Source organism: Poecilia mexicana, unplaced genomic scaffold (assembly GCF_051168715.1).
Source record: "Poecilia mexicana isolate PSO_F unplaced genomic scaffold, ASM5116871v1 scaffold_12, whole genome shotgun sequence".
NCBI classification, from domain to species: Eukaryota; Metazoa; Chordata; class Actinopteri; order Cyprinodontiformes; family Poeciliidae; genus Poecilia; species Poecilia mexicana.
The window spans coordinates 22,985,735-23,005,220 of NW_028263381.1; the positions used below are offsets into that span (position 1 = coordinate 22,985,735).

Genomic DNA, 19,486 nt, shown 5'->3' on the forward strand with positions numbered 1-19,486 from the left:
GTGGACAGATATAATGTGAGCTCACTGGCTTCCAGGATCTACAGGATCCATTTTAAATCCTCTAGAACATCCAGGAGAGGATCCCACATGGACACACCCACATATCTCAGAGCTCCTCCATGTCCACATCACCTCAGATCCAGTCATCAGAACCTGATGGATGTCCCACACTGTCCTGAAGACCTGTGTGGACAGAGCCTTCACTTCCACTGTCCCCAAGCTCTGGGACTCTGTCTCCACCAGCATCAGATCTGCTGACAGTGTGGACAGTTTGAAGTCCAAGTTCAGCACCAACTTTTTAAAATGTCTACTGGTGATTCTGGTGTTACTGGTCTTCATCCTTGTAGTTCATCTTCCTCTTTCTAACTCCTTTGTATTGTGTTCATGTGATGCTCTGTTTTCTGCTTTAATGTGACACTCTTAGTTATTTTATTAGTAAATATTGCTGGATGAATATTTCCTGCCTTCCTGATTGTTCCTGGTTCCTCCACAGAGTGGACCAGCAGAGCTCAGAGGTTCCCAGTGGTCCGTCTGCCCAGCAGCATCAAACACAGCTGGACTCCATATTTATGGTCTGTACATGAACAACAACTACTTTTCCATGGTTCTGTTCACAGTCGTCTCCATGCTGCACTTTGTAGACCAGAGGACTGTCAGTCTGTCCAACATCCATCTGGTGTTTGGCTCCATGATTTCAGTCTGATGTTTCCTTCATCTATTATTCTGTTCCAGCTGCTGGAGGAAAACATTGTCACTTTTGTGAAGAACGAGCTGAAGAAGATCCACAAGGTTCTGAGTCCAGATTACCCAGAATGCTCAGAGAGTCAGAGAGAGGATGATAAGGTGTTGGGAGGTGATGATGAAGAGCAGAGGAGGAGCAGCAGAGAGGCAGTGATGAAGATCACACTGAACTTCCTGAGGAGGATGAAGCAGGAGGAGCTGGCTGACCATCTGCAGAGCAGTAAGAGGATTTCTACAAAGATTTGACCTGATGGATAAATGACACATTTACAGATGTCTGAAGAAATGGAATCACATTTATTTAAATCATCTTCAGAAGGTATTTTTGTTTAATCTATGATTTTACTTTTTGTGTTAATTTAGAACATTTTGGTCCAGTTTGTCAACATCAACTTAAATCTGGTCTGAAGAAGAAGTTCCAGTCTGTGTTTGAGGGGATTGCTAAAGCAGGAAGTCCAACCCTTCTGAACCAGATCTACACAGAGCTCTACATCACAGAGGGAGGGACTGGAGAGGTCAATGATGAACATGAGGTCAGACAGATTGAAACAGCATCCAGGAAACCACACAGACCAGAAACAACAATCAGACAAGAAGACATCTTTAAAGTCCCACCTGGAAGAGATCAACCAATCAGAACAGTGATGACAAAGGGAGTGGCTGGCATTGGGAAAACAGTCTTAACACAGAAGTTCACTCTGGACTGGGCTGAAGACAAAGCCCACCAGAACATCCACTTCATATTTCCATTCACCTTCAGAGAGCTGAATGTGCTGAGAGAGAAAAAGTTCAGCTTGGTGGAACTTGTTCATCACTTCTTTACTGAAACCAAAGAAATCTGCAGCTTTGAACACTTCCAGGTTCTGTTCATCTTTGATGGCCTGGATGAGAGTCGACTTCCTCTGGACTTCCACAACAAGGAGATCCTGACTGATGCTACAGAGTCCAGCTCAGTGGATTTTCTGCTGACAAACCTCATCAGGGGGAAACTGCTTCCCTCTGCTCTCCTCTGGATAACCACACGACCTGCAGCAGCCAATCAGATCCCTCCTCAGTGTGTTGGCATGGTGACAGAGGTTAGAGGGTTCAATGACCCCCAGAAGGAGGAGTACTTCAGGAAGAGATTCAGAGATGAGCAGCAGGCCAGCAGGATCATCTCCCACATGAAGACGTCACGAAGCCTCCACATCATGTGCCACATCCCAGTCTTCTGCTGGATCACTGCTACAGTTCTGGAGGATGTGTTGGAGACCAGAGAGGGAGGAGAGCTGCCCAGAACCCTGACTGAGATGTACATCCACTTCCTGGTGGTTCAGACCAAAGTGAAGAAGGTCAAGTATGATGGAGGAGCTGAAACAGATCCACTCTGGAGTCCAGAGAGCAGGAAGATGATAGAGTCTCTGGGAAAACTGGCTTTTGATCAGCTGCAGAAAGGAAACCTGATCTTCTGTGGATCAGACCTGACAGAGTGTGGCATCGATATCAGAGCAGCCTCAGTGCACTCAGGAGTGTTCACACAGATCTTTAGAGAGGAGAGAGGGCTGTACCAGGACAAGGTGTTCTGCTTCGTCCATCTGAGTGTTCAGGAGTTTCTGGCTGCTCTTCATGTTCATCTGACCTTCATCAACTCTGGAGTCAACCTGATGAAAGAAACACAAAGATCTAAAAAATCTTCATTATTTAATAAACCTAAACTAAAGTCTCTCCATCAGAGAGCTGTTGACCAGGCCTTACAGAGTCCAAATGGACACCTGGACTTGTTCCTCCGTTTCCTCCTGGGACTTTCACTGCAGACCAATCAGAGAATCCTACAAGGTCTGCTGACACAGACAGGAAGTAGCTCAGAGACCAATCAGGAAACAGTTCAGTACATCAAGAAGAAGATCAGTGAGAATGTGTCTGCAGAGAAAAGCATCAATCTGTTCCACTGTCTGAATGAACTGAATGATCGTTCTCTAGTGGAGGAGATCCAACAGTCTCTGAGTTCAGGAAGTCTCTCCACAGATAAACTGTCTACTGCTCAGTGGTCAGCTCTGGGTTTCATCTTAGTGTCATCAGGAAAAGATCTGGATGTGTTTGACCTGAAGAAATACTCTGCTTCAGAGGAGGCTCTTCTGAGGCTGCTGCCAGTGGTTAAAGCCTCCAACAAAGCTCTGTAAGGACACACATTGTTACTGCAGGTATTGTTGATGGGTAGAAATCTGCTAATTATGAGGTAAATATTCATGTATCAGTTTATATTTTGGTGCTTTGTCTTTTCAAAGTGTCCCACTGGGAGGGGGATGCGCAAAAAAAAGAAAGACTTCCTTCAGCAGCTGAACATAATGTTACATATTCAAGCAGCAAAACTCCTCCACTTTATGTTAACATTGGATTAATATAGTTAATTGTGTAATTTTATAATTCTCTTTCCAACCTCCTTGTTACCTGTAGTTCTGTCATTTAAGGCTGGAGGCCCAACTATAGAATGAACCAGTTCACAACAAATACAAAGGTTGTGTAAAATCAGATGGTTCCTTCTCTGTCCAATAAAAACATTGTTGATTTGAAAGAAAATGAATTCAGATGAATTGTTTAATACCAGATTTTCCTCCCCGTCTGCTCAGACTGAGTGGCTGTAACCTCTCAGAGAGAAGCTGTGAAGCTCTGTCCTCAGTTCTCAGCTCCCAGTCCTCCAGTCTCAGAGAACTGGACCTGAGTAACAACAACCTGCAGGATTCAGGAGTGAAGCTTCTCTCTGCTGGACTGAAGAGTCCAAACTGCAACCTGGAGACTCTCAGGTAAAATGTGACCAATCCTAGTGAAACCAGATTTCTGTCCTTTACCTGCTTTCAAAGATGATGTAATTATTATTTGATATAATAATTGATGTCTGACTGTGACATGGTTAACCTGCTAAATCTCAACACATAATAATGGATAATTTTCATTTCCTCCAGGCTGAAAGAATCATAAAGAAAGTTATTAAGAAAAGTGGAGGTCAGGCTTCCACTGATAGTGTAACTCTGGATTATTGACAGATTGCTGCATCCTAGTTGATCAGAGCAGCAGGGGGCCAAATATAGCTCCATGTGGAACCAAGAGGTTGGAGAGAGAAAATCAGTTTAAACTGTTTCCTATCAGAGTTCAGTTTGTCTCTCTGTCTTCACATCATGGGCTGGGCGGGGCTTCCACTGATTGGTCTACTGAGAAAATACCAGGAGCTGATTGGCTGATGGACAGGAAGTTAGACTGTTCAGATAAATGACATTAACAGATTTTATTGGCAGTGAAGAGATTTGGCTGAGAGCAAATGTAGATTCTAGAATAAGTGGAAATGTTTCAGTAACAGGAAGAGGATGAGCAACATGTTAAAATAATCATCTATATTCAGAGAAACAAGTAGAGGAATTTATCTAGAATATAAATAATACAAAGTCAGAACCTTCTAGAAATTCACTGTTATACAGACCAAAGTGATCTTTAAGCTAAACAGTCATTAATATCTACAATAACCCTTTGAAGAATTTGAATTAAAATGAGTTACAAGAAGATTTTATTTCCTTTTGTGATCAATAAGCCATTTTTAATTATAATGTAAGTATAGCAGTTGAAACAATAATAATTTAAGTTAAAGAAGAGATAACTGTTATGAACATCAGAATCAGTGTGAGCCCCACAGCCCTGAATCCGACGGCCAACTGCTGCTTATTTCTTTGTTCTCTCTGTTATTTTACCCAGACTGCCAGAACCACTTTGTGTCCAGACTTGGGTTTAATAAAACCTCTTTGTTAAAAACATCATCTGGTCTGGACTTTGTGTTTTCTGTGTGATGACATGAGGATGGTAACATATTGGTGGTCCATCCTGTTCCAATAACATGTTTAAAACATATTTGGTTCAATGTTGTGATATTTATGAATGCAGTTTTAATGGTGGTGATTTCTGAAAGTGTTTCCATGTGTTTAGTGACCTTTAGTGTCAGGTTGGTGTTTTCACAACTCTTTAAATACGGGGTTAAATTTCCCAGTAACACTTTATTTGTGTGCATCAGACTGACATGACATTGTCATAAACGTGACATAGCAGCTGTTATGAACATGATGGAGTCTTCATGAATGTTTACAACTGTTGGCATGAAGAGTCATTTGGTAAATAATGACACATCTAATGCAAAGTTGACATTTTAATGGACTTTTAATACAAGTTTTAATGCAACTTTGGATTAAATGTGTCATTATTTACCGAATGACACTTTATGATAAAGTCGTTAACATTCATGAAGACTCCTTCATCTTCATGACAGAAGATATTTTTGACAGTTTCATGTCAAACTTATGCACAAATAAAATGGTAACAATTATTTTGTATTTAATGTTTGGCTACTGTTTGTTTTTGGATTGTTTTAGGAGCAAATTTGTTTCTATTTTTTCCCACATTACTTTTGTCATAATTTTGTCATCACAACAAAAGGCAACATAATTAAATGTAAAACAGTCCCTTAAATCAGTGAAACAGTAATATTGTTGGCTGGATAGAAAGAACATAAATTCAGATGAATAGTTTAATACCAGATTTTCCTCCCTGTCTCCTCAGACTGAGTGGCTGTAACCTCTCAGAGAGAAGCTGTGAAGCTCTGTCCTCAGTTCTCAGCTCCCAGTCCTCCAGTCTCAGAGAACTGGACCTGAGTAACAACAACCTGCAGGATTCAGGAGTGAAGCTTCTCTCTGCTGGACTGAAGAGTCCAAACTGCAAACTGGAGACTCTCAGGTAAGTCTGGGCTCTTGGCAAATTGCTGCATCTTTGGTGCAAAAGAAGAATTATTACAGATCCAGCAGCTGCTTGGCTTTCTTATTTATTCCACGTTACAAATCCATCTATCCATCCATCCATCCATCAGTTTAGACCTTGGGCTCTACCTCAATGTTCTCATCTTCTCATCATGTGATGAATTGTGTGTCTGCAGCTTATCAGGCTGTTTGGTCTCAGAGGAAGGCTGTGCTTCTCTGGCCTCAGCTCTGACCTTTAACCCCTCCCATCTGAAAGAGTTGGACCTGAGCTACAATCATCCAGGAGACTCAGGAGTGAAGCTGCTGTCGGCTGGACTGAAGGATCCAGACTGGAGACTGGAAGCTCTCAGGTATGGAGGAACCTGCTGCAGGAGCAGAGAAGGTCTGATAGAGGAGGAAGAGGAGAAACGTCTTTAGTCTGATGGGAAACATTTAGTTTGAAGAGAAATATTTAGTTTGATCATTAAATATTTAGACGCCTCATCTGGAGGCAGAGATCATTACCCAGTTTTCTGGAATATTCTCCTGACTAAGAACGGCTCACAAGGAAAATGAAAGAGTGGGATGGATTTAATAGAGTTTAATAGGGACTCTGACTAAATGAATAAAAGTGAAGTTCAGTTAGATTTCCATGATGATCTACTGATGACAGAAAGGACTTTAAAACAATATTTGATGGAGCTCCAGACCAATCAGCCCCAAGGAGCAAAGATGAGAAGAAAAGTAACTCCATGTTGGTCAGATGGATGTTTAAAAGTTCAGAGAGAGAAATAAAGATGTTGAACTAAACTCACAAGTGTGTATAGCGCCACCTGGTGGTGCTGGTTGGTAGAGGAAGTGCTGAAAGGTTGGAGGTGTTTGTCAGAGGTGTGTGATGATGGAAGCCTCTCCCTGGTTTGTGAGTCTGAGCTCAGAGATCAAATGTTTGGTTCTTGTTGAACTCTTTGTTGAATGTGATACAGCTTCTCCTTTTTAATGTTTGTATTTCTGGATATTCCAGTGAGGCCACAGCAGGTTTTCAGCAGCAGGTTGTTTAGTGTTTCATTCCTTCATCTGTGTGTGGGAGTGTGGATAGAGCAGGTATCCAGGTGTTGATCAGAGTTTAGATTGATTGGATTTTAATGCTGATTATTAAATCAGGTTGAGCTTCCAGAAATGTTTCCTTAGTTTCCTGATGTCCTTTTAGGCTTCAGTGAGTTTCTTCAGGTTGTTACTGAGGGATTTCCTTTCTCCTCTCTGTTGGAGCTTTTCCTGTGTTTGGAGAAATGAGTTGTGCTGCAGCAGCACCAACTGTCCTTCCTACATCCACTGCAGTTTGCAATCCAGATGTTGGACTGTTCCTGTCTCAGTGGAGGACAATGTGTGTCTGAGAGACATGTAATGTCCATGTTTGCTGCTGAAAGAGACTGATGGTCTGACCCCCCTCCTCCTTTCAGGGTGGAGCCTGCTGGAGGCCCATTCTTGACACCAGGTGTGAGGAAGTGTAAGTGTGTTTTTCATCTGATTCATGACAACAAAGCAGCTCACATTCAACCATCTTCAAACTGTCACATCACTCATTCAGGATCATCATCAAAGATCAATAAATGATCAATAACTGCAGCTGGATTGTGTTTGTTCTCTCCATCAGATTCCTGTCAACTCACCATCGACACAAACACAGTGAACAGAAACCTCAAAATGTCTGAAGACAACAGGAAGGTGACATATGTGAAGGAGCTTCAGTCATATCCTGATCATCCAGACAGATTTGATTACTGGAATCAGCTGCTGTGTAGAACTGGTCTGACTGGTCGCTGTTACTGGGAGGTCGAGTGGAGAGGAGATGTTGATATATCAGTGAGTTACAGAAGAATCAGGAGGAAAGGAAACAGTATAGACTGTTGGTTTGGATATAATGATCATTCCTGGAGACTGCACTGTTCTGATGTTAAAGGTTACTCTGTCAGACACAATAACATAGAAACTCGTCTCTCCTCCTCCTCCGTCTCTAACAGAGTATCAGTGTATGTGGACTGTCCTGCTGGCATTCTGTCCTTCTACAGAGTCTCCTCTGACTCACTGATCCACCTCCACACCTTCAACACCACATTCACTGAACCTCTGATTCCTGGATTCTGGTTCTGGTTCAGTTCTGGTTCTTCAGTGTTTCTTTGCTGATTTGAGTAAAGATTTTCCTCCTGTCAGAGAAACTCTCTCACTGTTGAACAGATAGTTCATCTCTACAATCTATTTCTTGGTGAAACTTTTCTGATTGAGTCCTTGGAAACTTTTTCTTCTTCCAGTCCTTTAAAGATGGAAGCTGGGATTATTCCAGGATTATTCCAGGATCCTCATGTTTTCCTGTTTGTTTCCAGTCAAAGCTTCACACTGAATATCAAGATGTTGTTTCTCTCATTTTTTCCTCTCATTCATCAGATTTCATTGAAATGTTGATCAGTTTTTCTCACTGAACATTTTCTGTTTCTGTCGGCTCCTATTTTTCTAAACTCGTCAGATTTGAATATTAAATCTTCCTTTTGTTTATTTGCTGCAGTTTTTCTTCATGTGTTTTAGAGAAATAAAAACATTTTTCTTCTTCTGCATTTGGTTCATTTGCTGCTCATTCTGTTCTTTTCCTGTTCAAATTTAAATATTTGCATTATAAACATAATAAATGTGCAGAATCAGTAGTTTGAACAAATTCAGGCATTTATAGCTGCAGTGTGTAACTTTTATTAAAAATATGTTTTACATATTTATGAAAAATGTTACCGTGTCATGACTGTATGGCATCAGACAGATGAAATGTGAACAGATCAAACTCCTCCATGAGCTGCTATTGAGGTTTGAAGAAATACACCAGGTTGATGTAGAGCGTTAGCATTAGCTCCTGTTAAGTGCTATGTTATTGTAGTGCTTTAGCATTAGTTTAAGATAAATGCCTTAGTGTAGCGTTTTAGTGTTAGCTACTGCTAAATACCATGTTTGTGCAGCATGTTAGCATTTGTTTCTGCTAAATATAATAAGTACTATGTTGGTATTGTGCTGTAGCATTAGCAAGTGCTAAATACCATGTTGGTGTAGCTCAGCACTGTAGCTAATTAGCTGGTATCCCGCAGGTGGACGTAAATACAGTGACATAATATTCTAATCACAGTATATACACAATAATATGTCCATCTTACTTGTGAAATGTTGTCTGTTGAGTCCTCTCAGCCAATGGACCTTACCAAGCCCCGCCCAGAAACGCCCCTCGACAGTCCCACGTGGCTGCATGGCTCACAAAGCTTAGCAGTGCTTAGTTTCTATGTGTAAACATGGCGTCTTTCGTTTCAACTGACTCTCTACAAAGTATTTCTGAGTAGATTAGTGTAGCCTTTCTGCCGGATTTTCAAAAAATATCAGCCACGACAATGGACAGGTGAACCAACGAGTTCATGTCATCTTTTTTGGACGACATCAAGGTGTTTGAGCCACGGGATGCCTCCAACATTGTGCGCGTCGCAGCGAAATGCTACCGGTCGATGAGGAAAACAGCAGATCCTCACACCCTCAGCATATATAGCTGTGGACAAGATCACTGATGCCTATTGGTCTTGCAAGGCTGGGTAAGTCGGACATTCATTTTTTGAGGGTTACTTTTGGAATCAGTGATTTCTGTTGTTGGCAAATGTTTGAGTGTGACTAGGCCTCATACTCGGTACTCGTGCTAGCGTGGCTAACACGATTACAGTTTTGTAAAAAGCCTTTTCAGGTAAAATAAAATCTGTAATGTATGTCAGATACGGTACACATTGCATATTGATCTGTTCAGCTAACGTAAGACTGTATAACAGACAGGCTTCAAGGTGTAGAAGTTGTATCGGTACTGCCATTATGCTGTACTTAGCTAAAAGGTTTTCATAATTAATGTGTTTATTATTGACTTTTTTCAGACTTGGGGGTCATTGTTCACACATTAAAGGCCTCCTTAAGACCTTACAATATTTCAAGCTTCAAAATTCAAAAGGGATCGGGCGGTGCTGGTGCCTATCTCTAGCTAACGTTCCGGGCGAGAGGCGGGGTCACCCTGGACAGGTCGCCAGTCTGTCGCAGGGCCACTCAAAATATCCCCATTCACTAAACACAAAGAAAGCAAAGTAATAATACTCACACCAGCACAGACTCCTTTGTTTTTATTGATCTTACGACGGTTGAGCTGCAAATGCGGTCGTGCACAAGCTTTGATCCAAACTAGGCATTCCGTATCAGATTTGGGAAATCTGTGAATTTTATTTCCACAAATACGATCAGGATACCTGACATCGCCTGAACAGATTCCCCACTGACAGTGGAGAATCAATCTTATTTGAGTTCTGTCGCAAAAACTTTGATTATGTAGATTGTGGTCTGCTAGTCCACAATCTACATTAGCGTATACTACTTTAGCTTTTGTTTGTGAGATGGTCAAGCACGTGGTAGCTGCGCAGTGACGTCAAATGGGCATTAGCCAATGAAACGCGGACCCTGTGGTAAGGTCCATAGTCCGTCGATTCGAACAATGTCCGTCAGTGCTGAAGCATCTTCTGCTGTTTTGATTTAGCAAAGTAGGAGGGACGACCCATTCAAGATGGCCACCGTATTTCCTGCGCCGGAGCAGCCAATGCGGGTTAAAAAAAAAAAACATTCGTCCAAGGAGCCTAAGTGTTGACATTTATTGGAGGACGAAATAAAAACAGAAATACATTTTTTGACAAATAGAATATTTTTAATACATCTCAATAAATAAATGCACTTTAAAGGCAATTAAGAACTTTACCTAATGTTTTATCAAGTTAACTGACCATCTACAATGTCCATATACCGGATCCTTTTCTGCGTTGTGCTGGTTATTGAGTGAACAGGCCGTGACGCAGCTTATCTTTCAAAAGATGATTCTCGGTTTATTTCTGACGAGAATACAGACAAAACAACCGTGTTAAAGGCTGCCCACTCCAAGTCCTACACAAAACAAAAGTATATAACAAAAATTAACTTAATAGATCTATAAATAAACTGAATGTATTTAGATGGAAAAATAAAACGCACACACCTCTCCCGCAGAACAACATGACAAAAGGGGAGGGGCTAAGGGGCGCAAACAATTTAAAGACGATACCACAGAAGAAGAAATAAAAGGGAGGGGCTTCAATCTTAAAGTAACACGGTTAAAACAATGACAGAGGTGTTTCAGTAAGATAAGGAACAAGACAAATAATCAAAAAAAAACATTTTGTGTAATTATAACAAAAGAGAATTACAACCAGGTTACACATATTCATTTTTCCACCTTAGTTCCAACAAATTATAGATTTTAGTAGGTACCGGCAGCCAATTTTTTTTTCTTTAGATTTTTGGCACTCTAAATGCATTTTTCTACTAAGTGTATTACCAGAAAAGAGCAGAAAAAATTTCAGCCCATTATCTCTAACGGTTTTTGAGATTTTGGGGGTTAGATGTGCCTTCCCACAAATGCACCTTGGAGTAGAAAAAGATGTGGTTTTTGAAAGTCAATTACTCAAAAAATAAATCAATTTAACACTTATTTGTAATTACATTCTTTAAATAGATATAAATTATATTGTAAAACATGAAAATGTGCAGTATAATTAGTTTACTTTAAAAATGAAGGTTCTTTAAAAAATTGAATTTTTAAAATAACAGAAATTTCAATATTTACCCTGACAGCAAAGATGGCATGTTTGGGATATGATATTAAAAAATATATATTGAAACTAAGGCCCAAAAGCCATTTTTCCCAGGCTGCTATGTGATTTTAACAAGCCCAATTTTTTGTAGGGGTCTGAGACAGTCAAACAAAAAATTATTTGGCTGCAAAAATGCTTCCTAAGCTAATTTGGCCGACGGAACAAAATTTCAAAAATAGACAAAATTGAGTATTTTTTGACCACTCCTCAAATTTGTATCTTTCATTGGATTTCAATGAAACTTCTTTAGTACAAGTAAATTAGGTTGCTGAACATTATAAAGACATCCATTTTTGGCTACCTTCAATAGTTTCCTTAATATTGCAGGTAGGAAAGATGGATTTTGAGGCGTTTTTTAAAAAATTCGTATTTTAGACAATTTTTGACTTGCTCCAAAATGTTTGTTGTTTTATGCGTTTCATAGAAACTTCCTTCCTAGATGTCAATTAGGCTGCTGCATCAGATAAAGACATTTACTTAGGGCTATCTTCAGTAGTTTTCTTAATAAAGCTGGCACAGAAAATATAGATTTTTCCTTTTTTTAATGGAAAATTTACTATTAGGAACCATCTGAAAAAGTGCCAAAGAAGGTGCCATTTTTCATAAAAATTGTCTAGAGTTTGTATTTGTATGTATTTTAACGAGTAGTAGTCATCATTCACTGAAAAACAAGAAAGCAGCAATGAATATTCTCAATATCAAATTTTTTTTAAGCTTTACATGTATTTGAGCTTCTACTGAAATTAGATACCCTGATTTTCTTTATTGCTCACATTGATTTTGATTATAAAAATGAACACATCTTATTGTTAAAAAAAACACAAAATAAAACTAATAAACATGAAAAAACACCATGTTCATTTGTTTATTTTTTCATCCATGAACTGTCATGTCGGATGTTTTTCTGTACACAGACATTGGGAAATCGATCGATTTCACAGACTCTTGTCTTGACTCTTGTCTGTGAAACCTCGCACGTTTGTGCTGCGATGTCACCAGACAAGTAATATTAAATAGAGTCTATAAAAAGAGTCCGATATGAGAAATGAAGTAACAACATATCTTTAATAACTAGCATGTATAATGAGCATTGATATTTTTGTTTCTTAACCGCTGGTTGTAGCGTAAGCGGCACACTAATGAAAAAAAAAAAAAAAATCCGCTCCAAGACCGAACCCATTTCTCTGAGAATATACAATCAATATTATTTATTTTATTGACCAGGTATCTAAATTCACACATATACGCTCCATCTTCTACCACTCCGTTTTGTATTTTAAGCGTAAGCTATATAGAAACCCAGCTAAAAACAAGCAGCTTGCTAACAGGACGGCGAAGTTAGAGAAAGCCCGACCAGATCGGCAGAAACCGCCTTCCCACACCGGATTAAATGGCTACAATCACATATCAAAATAACGCTAACTATTATCTTTACATTACTTTAAAGATATCTGATGTAAGAAGGTGTGTCTAACTTACCCAAGTATGGAATTAGTACGTCCGGAATAGAGCAGTGATCCGAACAGTCAGCAGCGTCCACAGAAGGCGGCTCCATTCTTTTATGCTAGAGGGGCGACGTGCCTTTCGTTGATGATATGCTCGGCGCGTCACGCACATTGATTCTACAACTGTGATTCCTGTATTATATTAAAGCTAACAAATTAATCTTTATTTTGATACCCAGTTTGTCTGGTTTATTTTTTATAATTCGTTCGCTATTTGACGAAGTTTTGATACTTTTATGATTTACAAAAAAACTAAAAAAATAATCCTTGACAAACCGGGTATGTAGAGAAAGCCTATAGTTTAAGGTTTAATATGATATCACTGTTGACTCATTTGGTCATATGTTCGTGACGCGCCAACTGATTTTCTTGAACTATGTGTCAGGAGGGGCGTTCGAATTAGCATAAATAATGCGGCTTTTCGAAAAAATTATGAAAATTACTGGGAAATTTAAAGTGTTTAATTTGCTTCAACATACATAAAACTGGTATCATTGGAAAGGAAAATCAATGAACTTTAACACAGTAGTGTTGCTTTTGGAAAAAAAATATTCTAAAAAGGACTTTTGATGGTGGGAATTTAGGGCATTTTCTATGATCAGCGCGCGTTCTCTCCCATTCCTGAGTGGAAAGAGCGTCGCTGCCGGTACCTAATTTTAGCCTGCAGTCAGCACATCGATGCAAAACTTTGACCAAGAGCCACATATGTGCTTCTGAGGAAGTTTACAATACAAAAATCGTGGTAGCTGCTTGTATTTTCTCTTAAGAAAAGTTCTATTAGCGCAACCGAGTAGCATACTGCGCTTAGCTAGCTGCTAGCTCCTGCCCTCGACAGTTAGCAAGCTGTTGTTTTATGTCCTGAGTTTAAATATGTAACAGAGAGACGAACTTTTAGCTCTTAACATTTTAAAAATGGATGGCTTTATCAAAAAACGACAAATGCAGCTTACCTTACTTCTATGGCTCCAGCTCGCTTCGCATTTAGAAAAAATGCCGCCTTTGGTATCCAGAGCTGTGTCCGAATTCAGGGTCTGCATCCTTCGAAGGACGGATTTGTAGGCCGATTACGTCATAGCGTGGCGACAAGGCCTGTCCGAATTCAAAGACTCCTTCAAATGTGTCCTTTTCCCCAGATTTGAAGGATGGGTCTGGTGTATCCTTCACGGCCCACGATATCCCATAATTCATTGCGGGTTCCAACTGGGCATTCAGGCAGAGCGTCAATGGCGGTGAATAGCGAATAATTATTTAGCTTTATAACACTTTAAATGACACAACGTGATTTGATACAAGGTTTTTAGGTAAGAATGTAAGTGTGTAAATCTCAAATATATGCTCGGTTCATCAATACAGCACCTAATTGCAATATTGCTCCGACATTTTCGGACCTGTCTGCTACCGCTGCATTAACAGCCAGCATCCCGCCAGCTGTCAGCTGGCCGGGCGCTCCAGGTTCGGTACACCGAGAGAAAACGCCCAACTCCTGGCACATTTATATAAAAACTCCCGGTAGCTTTTCCCAATGAGTGGGAGTTAAACACCGATATTATTCAGACAGGTCTGGTTGAAAAATGTTTGGTTTACAAAGTATTTCAAAGCAGAGCACATCGGTTTGATTGATTAATTAAAGTTAAGCCTTCAAACATAATAGGTTTATTTAACCGTAATGTCCTATCTGCAATGTGGAGAGTATTATATTTGTAAATGAATAATTTGTATTCCTTGTAGAAAAGTGCAGTACAAATTTTAACATTTTAGAATCAAACTAATAGATTTCCTTTTTACTATGTTACATCCTTTACTATAAAAGTTGAATATAGAAATCAGTAATACATGACTGAAAAACAAACTTCGGCTCCATTGTTTTTTTTTTTTTTTTCTTCTCCGCTCTGTTTCGCGACGTCACGGTTGCTTGGCAACATGAGTTACGCTGAGGTGGGGGCGGGGTCAGTTGGTGAAGGCTAGACCTGTCCGAATCCACAGATATTTTTCTTCCGGTCTTAGTAGGACCCGTCCTACGTAGACCAGTCCTTCGAAGGATGCAGACCCTGAATTCGGACACAGCTCAGGTCTTGGAAAAAATGGTATTCATCCGCGACTTTGCTTTCGACGTCCTTAATCTGGTCAGGTGGTGTTCCTCTTCATTTAATATGCAATTCTGACTCGGATGGAGAACTTTATAAAGTCTCACATCATATTTAGTCCCTTATCAGAGAAAGAGCAAATTTCCGGAACTATTTGGTTCTCGCATTAATATTGCCAGTGGTGATCAGTTTTTGGAAGATCCGGTTACCATTTTAAAACTCAGATTGTCAAGTTATGTTCACACATTTAAATTTATGTTTCACTGAACTGACCAGTTTAATAAACCGTACTGGTCAGTAGTAAACCAAGGGCAATACACATTAACAGAGCACAGTTAACTTTCAGCATTTAGCACACTTGGTGCAACCGCGCTGTCTCAGAACTGTATAAAACAACCCTTTAAAGTGAATACATAAGAAATAAGCAAACAAGGCTGAATGCATCTACCACTCTTGAATTAGTAAAGCAGTCTGTTAGCTTTACAAACGTTGGAGGCCTGAAGGGACTCGGTTAGCATTCGTCCTCGGAATAGCAGTTCCAAAGATGGCGGCTCCCAGAACAAGTACAAGGAATGGGTTACTCACCCCACCATGGATTACCAGTTTTAAATGAACGGCAATAAAACGGCTCCAACTCCAGTCCAACAGTCCTTTCCGGCTCACGAGTGTGGTCCGGTTCTGTGGCTCCAAAAAATGTCCAGGGAAAAGTTCGTAGCTCCATTAGCTAACAAATAAAAGTCCACAGCAGCACAGATCCAACCTCGTCCATGAACGGCTGCCGACCAACTGCCAGTACGTAGCAGCGGCACGTGCAGCTCCAGTCCCGTTCTCAGCCCATCACAACCAATCAAATCGCTTAAACTTGATTTTGCCCTTGACTGACCAGTAAGGTGGTAGACAAGTAAAAACGATGCATTTACTGGCGGTAGTAAATAACAGTTACTGACGAAATGCTACATTTACTGCGTGTTTTAAGCCAACTGAAAATACTTGTGCGGACTATAATGTTAAGGACTTTTACAGCGGGTAAAACCTCCAATATGTGAGTGTAAAACATTAACCAGGTTAAATAACAGGCGATTATTACTGTTTAAAGTAAAAAGGCCTACACTGCATTGTATTTAAGAATAAGGTGTGTAGGAGAAAAGAGCCATATAACCCGAGGGGTTACATCAAGTACAACTTTATGTGGCAACTGGGGGGTGGATTTTCTTAGTATGAACCCAAATATAAAATATTAAAGGTTACGATGACCAACAACGCCCCCTGGAATAAATCCAGGAAAATATAATGCAGTAAGGACACAGGTAAGTTCTACAAATTATATAAAGGTGTAATAACAACTCAAATAAAAATATCCAAACACTTATCATTAATACAGAAGGAAAAATAAACATTTGAACTCTATAAATGAAAGGATTACAATAGATTATAAAACTTGCCTCTCCCCAGTGGAACAAACAACAAAAGGGAAGAGGAAATTAATAACTTAATATTTATAATAGTCCTGGAGGACCCTGAACAAAAGAAGAAGAAAATAAGGCGGAGTTGGAGGACCGAACCCCTTATAGTAGACACAGAAGAACACAACAACAGTCAAATAGAAGCAAACAAATACATGAAAGAACACATTTTGTGGAAATATACAACTATTAATATAGACCCAGTTACATTCACCCCCCTAGATTTACACAAAATTATAAAACCATAAGGAAAACAAACAAAAACCATACAACACAGGCCAAAAATTACCACAGCCAACTGACAAAGTCGGCAGAAGAGCCATCTAGTAAAAGATGAAGAGGTGACAGAAGCCTATCAGACAGGATGCGGTGCCCTATACACCACACCGTTTTGGCCAATGACAATATTCAGAGAAATAAAATTGTGCACATGCCATCCACATACTCAACAAAACACTTGCCCAGAAGCATAACAATCAGGTGACCAAAGATGAAGTACTGGGAAAAACACACACACGTAAGAATAATAATAAAAAAAATAAAAATAAATAAATAATAAAAAAAATAAATTACACAGCTGTAATAGTAGGTTTAACTTTTTGACTCTCAAAAACATACTCAATTTGGGCCATAGACTTAATCAACCTACGCACTGGCTTGATAATCCTGCCAAGACGCGTAGTCACTCTGTGACCTAATCCCTGAAGGTCATTGAGGTCCCCTGGAGGGATATGTGACTCAACGGAAGGGATTGAAGGAGCACCATCACCAGCCCACCCAAGGGGGGCAGAAGACAACCCATCAGAAGAGGGTAAGTCTTCGCTCTCACATGACGACTGTGCCTGAACCCAGGATGCCGTACGGGCCTCAGTAGACTCACTGGCACAAGGAGGGATACCAGGCCCAAGGGTGTCAGTTCCTCTTTCCAAGGTAGAGGTATCGGGCTCCCCAGGGGCAACAACAAAACTGACAGAGTGCTGCTCACCCAATGAAGGGTCCAAAGGCAAGAAGTTGACCTGGAGTAGGAGGTTGCGATGAACTGTCTTTTCACGTCCTGACGAATCCCTGATCTTACAAAGGTTGAGGCCGGGTTTAGAAGCGATCACCTCAAAAACTGTAGACTCCCATTTATCTGACAGCTTACGTTTCCCTCTCGCGCCTTTGTTTGCCAACAGCACCCGGTCCCCCACCAACAGAGGTAAACCCCTGACCCTTTTGTTGTACTGCCTTGATTGATGTCTCTGCTCAGCAGCACTGTGTTCTTGAGCCAGGGCCATAGCAGAATGCAAGTCATCCATGAGTGACTTGACATAGGCATTGTAGTCACAAACTGTGTCATCACGAAGAACACTCTTGAAAATGAGATCAACCGGTAACCGTGGAACCCGTCCAAACATCAGGTAAAACGGTGCAAACCCAGTCGTTTCATGTGCAGTACAATTGTACACAAATGTCATCGACTGAATCATTTGTGGCCACTTCTGTTTCACTCTAGGGGGCAGAGATCTCAACATGCTCCCCAAAGTTCGGTTAAACCTCTCCGTAACGCCATTGCCCATGGGGTGGTAGGGCGTAGTGTGTGATTTCATGATCCCACCCATGTCCAATAACTCTGCCACTAACTCACTCTCAAAGCTTGGACCCTGGTCAGAGTGTATGCGCTGAGGGAAACCATATATGCAGAAGAAACCCTCCCACAGCTTCTTTGCCACACTCTTAGCTGACTGGTCATGACAGGTGAATGCATGTGCTAACTTAGTAAAGTGGTCAGTGATTACAAGCACATCCACAGACTTGTTGTGACTGTCTTCAGCTGACCAGAAATCAATGCACACTAACTCAAGAGGAGCACAGGTCTTTATACTCTCCAGTGGTGCCCTGGCAGCTGGCTCAGGGGTCTTACTGAGAACACATCTTGAACACTGCCTTACATGGTTACGCACATCCTTGTCCATATCAAACCAAAAAAAAACGTTGACGAGCCAGCGACAAAGTGCGCGGCTGGCCTTGGTGACCGGCGTTGTCATGTATGCCAGAAAGTACCACTGAGCGAAGGGACTCTGGTACAATAAACTGGAAGCGCTTGTGTTTCGTCAAGGGATCTTTTGTAACACGGTAAAGAATCCCATCCAAAAGCACAAGTCTATCCCACTGCTTCAAAAGTTTCAAGGTCCGCTGACACTCGTTGTGGCGTTCACGTCTAGAAGGCCTCCGCTTCCTGGTCACATAATGGAGAACCCTGGAGAGCGTGGCATCACGCTCCTGTTGAGACTGAAGCTCCACCTTGGATAGCACAGAGGAAGCATCAACATTAGGAACAACAACCGATGGCAAGTGGTCAGCTAGGGATGCGGCACAGTGTCTAGGCGCCACATTCCAGTTGCTGATGGACGATAACACCGAAGAGACATCATCGTCAGACATGGAGACATTGACAGCCGTTGAGAACGGTAAGTCAACCAAAGACTGGGGATGGCAAGTCAGATGAAAAGCTGCCTGCACAGACTCATCCTTCACATCACAGGCCTGCTTCAATAGGTCAGCATAGGGTTCTGCCAGCACACGTTCAGCCAGCGACTTGACAAACGGCCCTCTGCTCAGAGCATCCGCCACAATATTCAACCTGCCCGGGACATACTTGATGTCAAAGGTGTATGGAGAAAGCTTGGAGACCCAGCGTTGCTCACAAGCATCCAACTTTGGCTTGGTCAGAATATAGGTGAGAGGGTTATTATCGGTCCAAACAGTGAATTTATGACCCTTGAGCCAATGACTGAATTTATCACACACTGCCCATTTAAGAGCCAAAAACTCAAGTCTGTGAGCGGGGTACTTGACTTGGCTACGACTGAGAGACTTGCTAGCAAAAGCAACTGGTCTTGCCCTCTCCTCACCCACTGGAACCTGAGAAAGAACGGCACCCAGACCATCAGTGGAAGCATCTGTGGAAAGGATGAAAGGCCTGTCAAAATCCGGGTGTGCCAAAACCACAGAATTGAGGAGTGCATTTTTCAACTGCACAAAGGCTGTCTCACACTCAGGTGTCCAATCAAGTGGCGTCAGTTTCCTGAACGTCCCAGGTCTCACATGATGACTGATACCCTTGTGTCTCCTCTTCTGGCCTGCAGTCAAGGCAAAAAGTGGTTTGGCAATACGAGAACATGCAGGGATGAAATGTTGGTAAAATATTACCATTCCAAGAAATGATCTAACCTT

General features: G+C 41.0%; 2 protein-coding genes and 1 long non-coding RNA gene across 3 annotated transcripts in view; all 3 read left to right on the forward strand.

Annotated features, from left to right (window-relative positions):
• The first annotated feature begins 465 nt into the window (after window positions 1-465).
• Window positions 466-19,486, forward strand: part of LOC148156134 (NLR family CARD domain-containing protein 3-like) — a 49,807-nt gene continuing 30,786 nt past the window's right edge. The window contains exon 1 of the mRNA XM_088010614.1: window positions 466-961. Within this exon, the coding sequence (XP_087866740.1) occupies window positions 703-961 (259 nt within the window). The 5' untranslated portion in view covers window positions 466-702. The remainder of the gene's footprint in view (window positions 962-19,486) is intronic.
• On the forward strand, window positions 5,289-6,120 carry LOC148156135 (uncharacterized). Its single transcript, XR_015764763.1, has 2 exons — window positions 5,289-5,490; window positions 5,687-6,120. It is a non-coding gene; the product is annotated as an uncharacterized LOC148156135 (long non-coding RNA).
• Window positions 6,924-8,095, forward strand: LOC148156136 (stonustoxin subunit alpha-like; the record flags this gene model as incomplete). The annotated part of the gene is made up of 2 exons (XM_088011327.1): window positions 6,924-6,993; window positions 7,141-8,095. Coding segments are annotated over 2 exons (600 nt in total), but the record flags the coding sequence as incomplete, so codon positions are not given.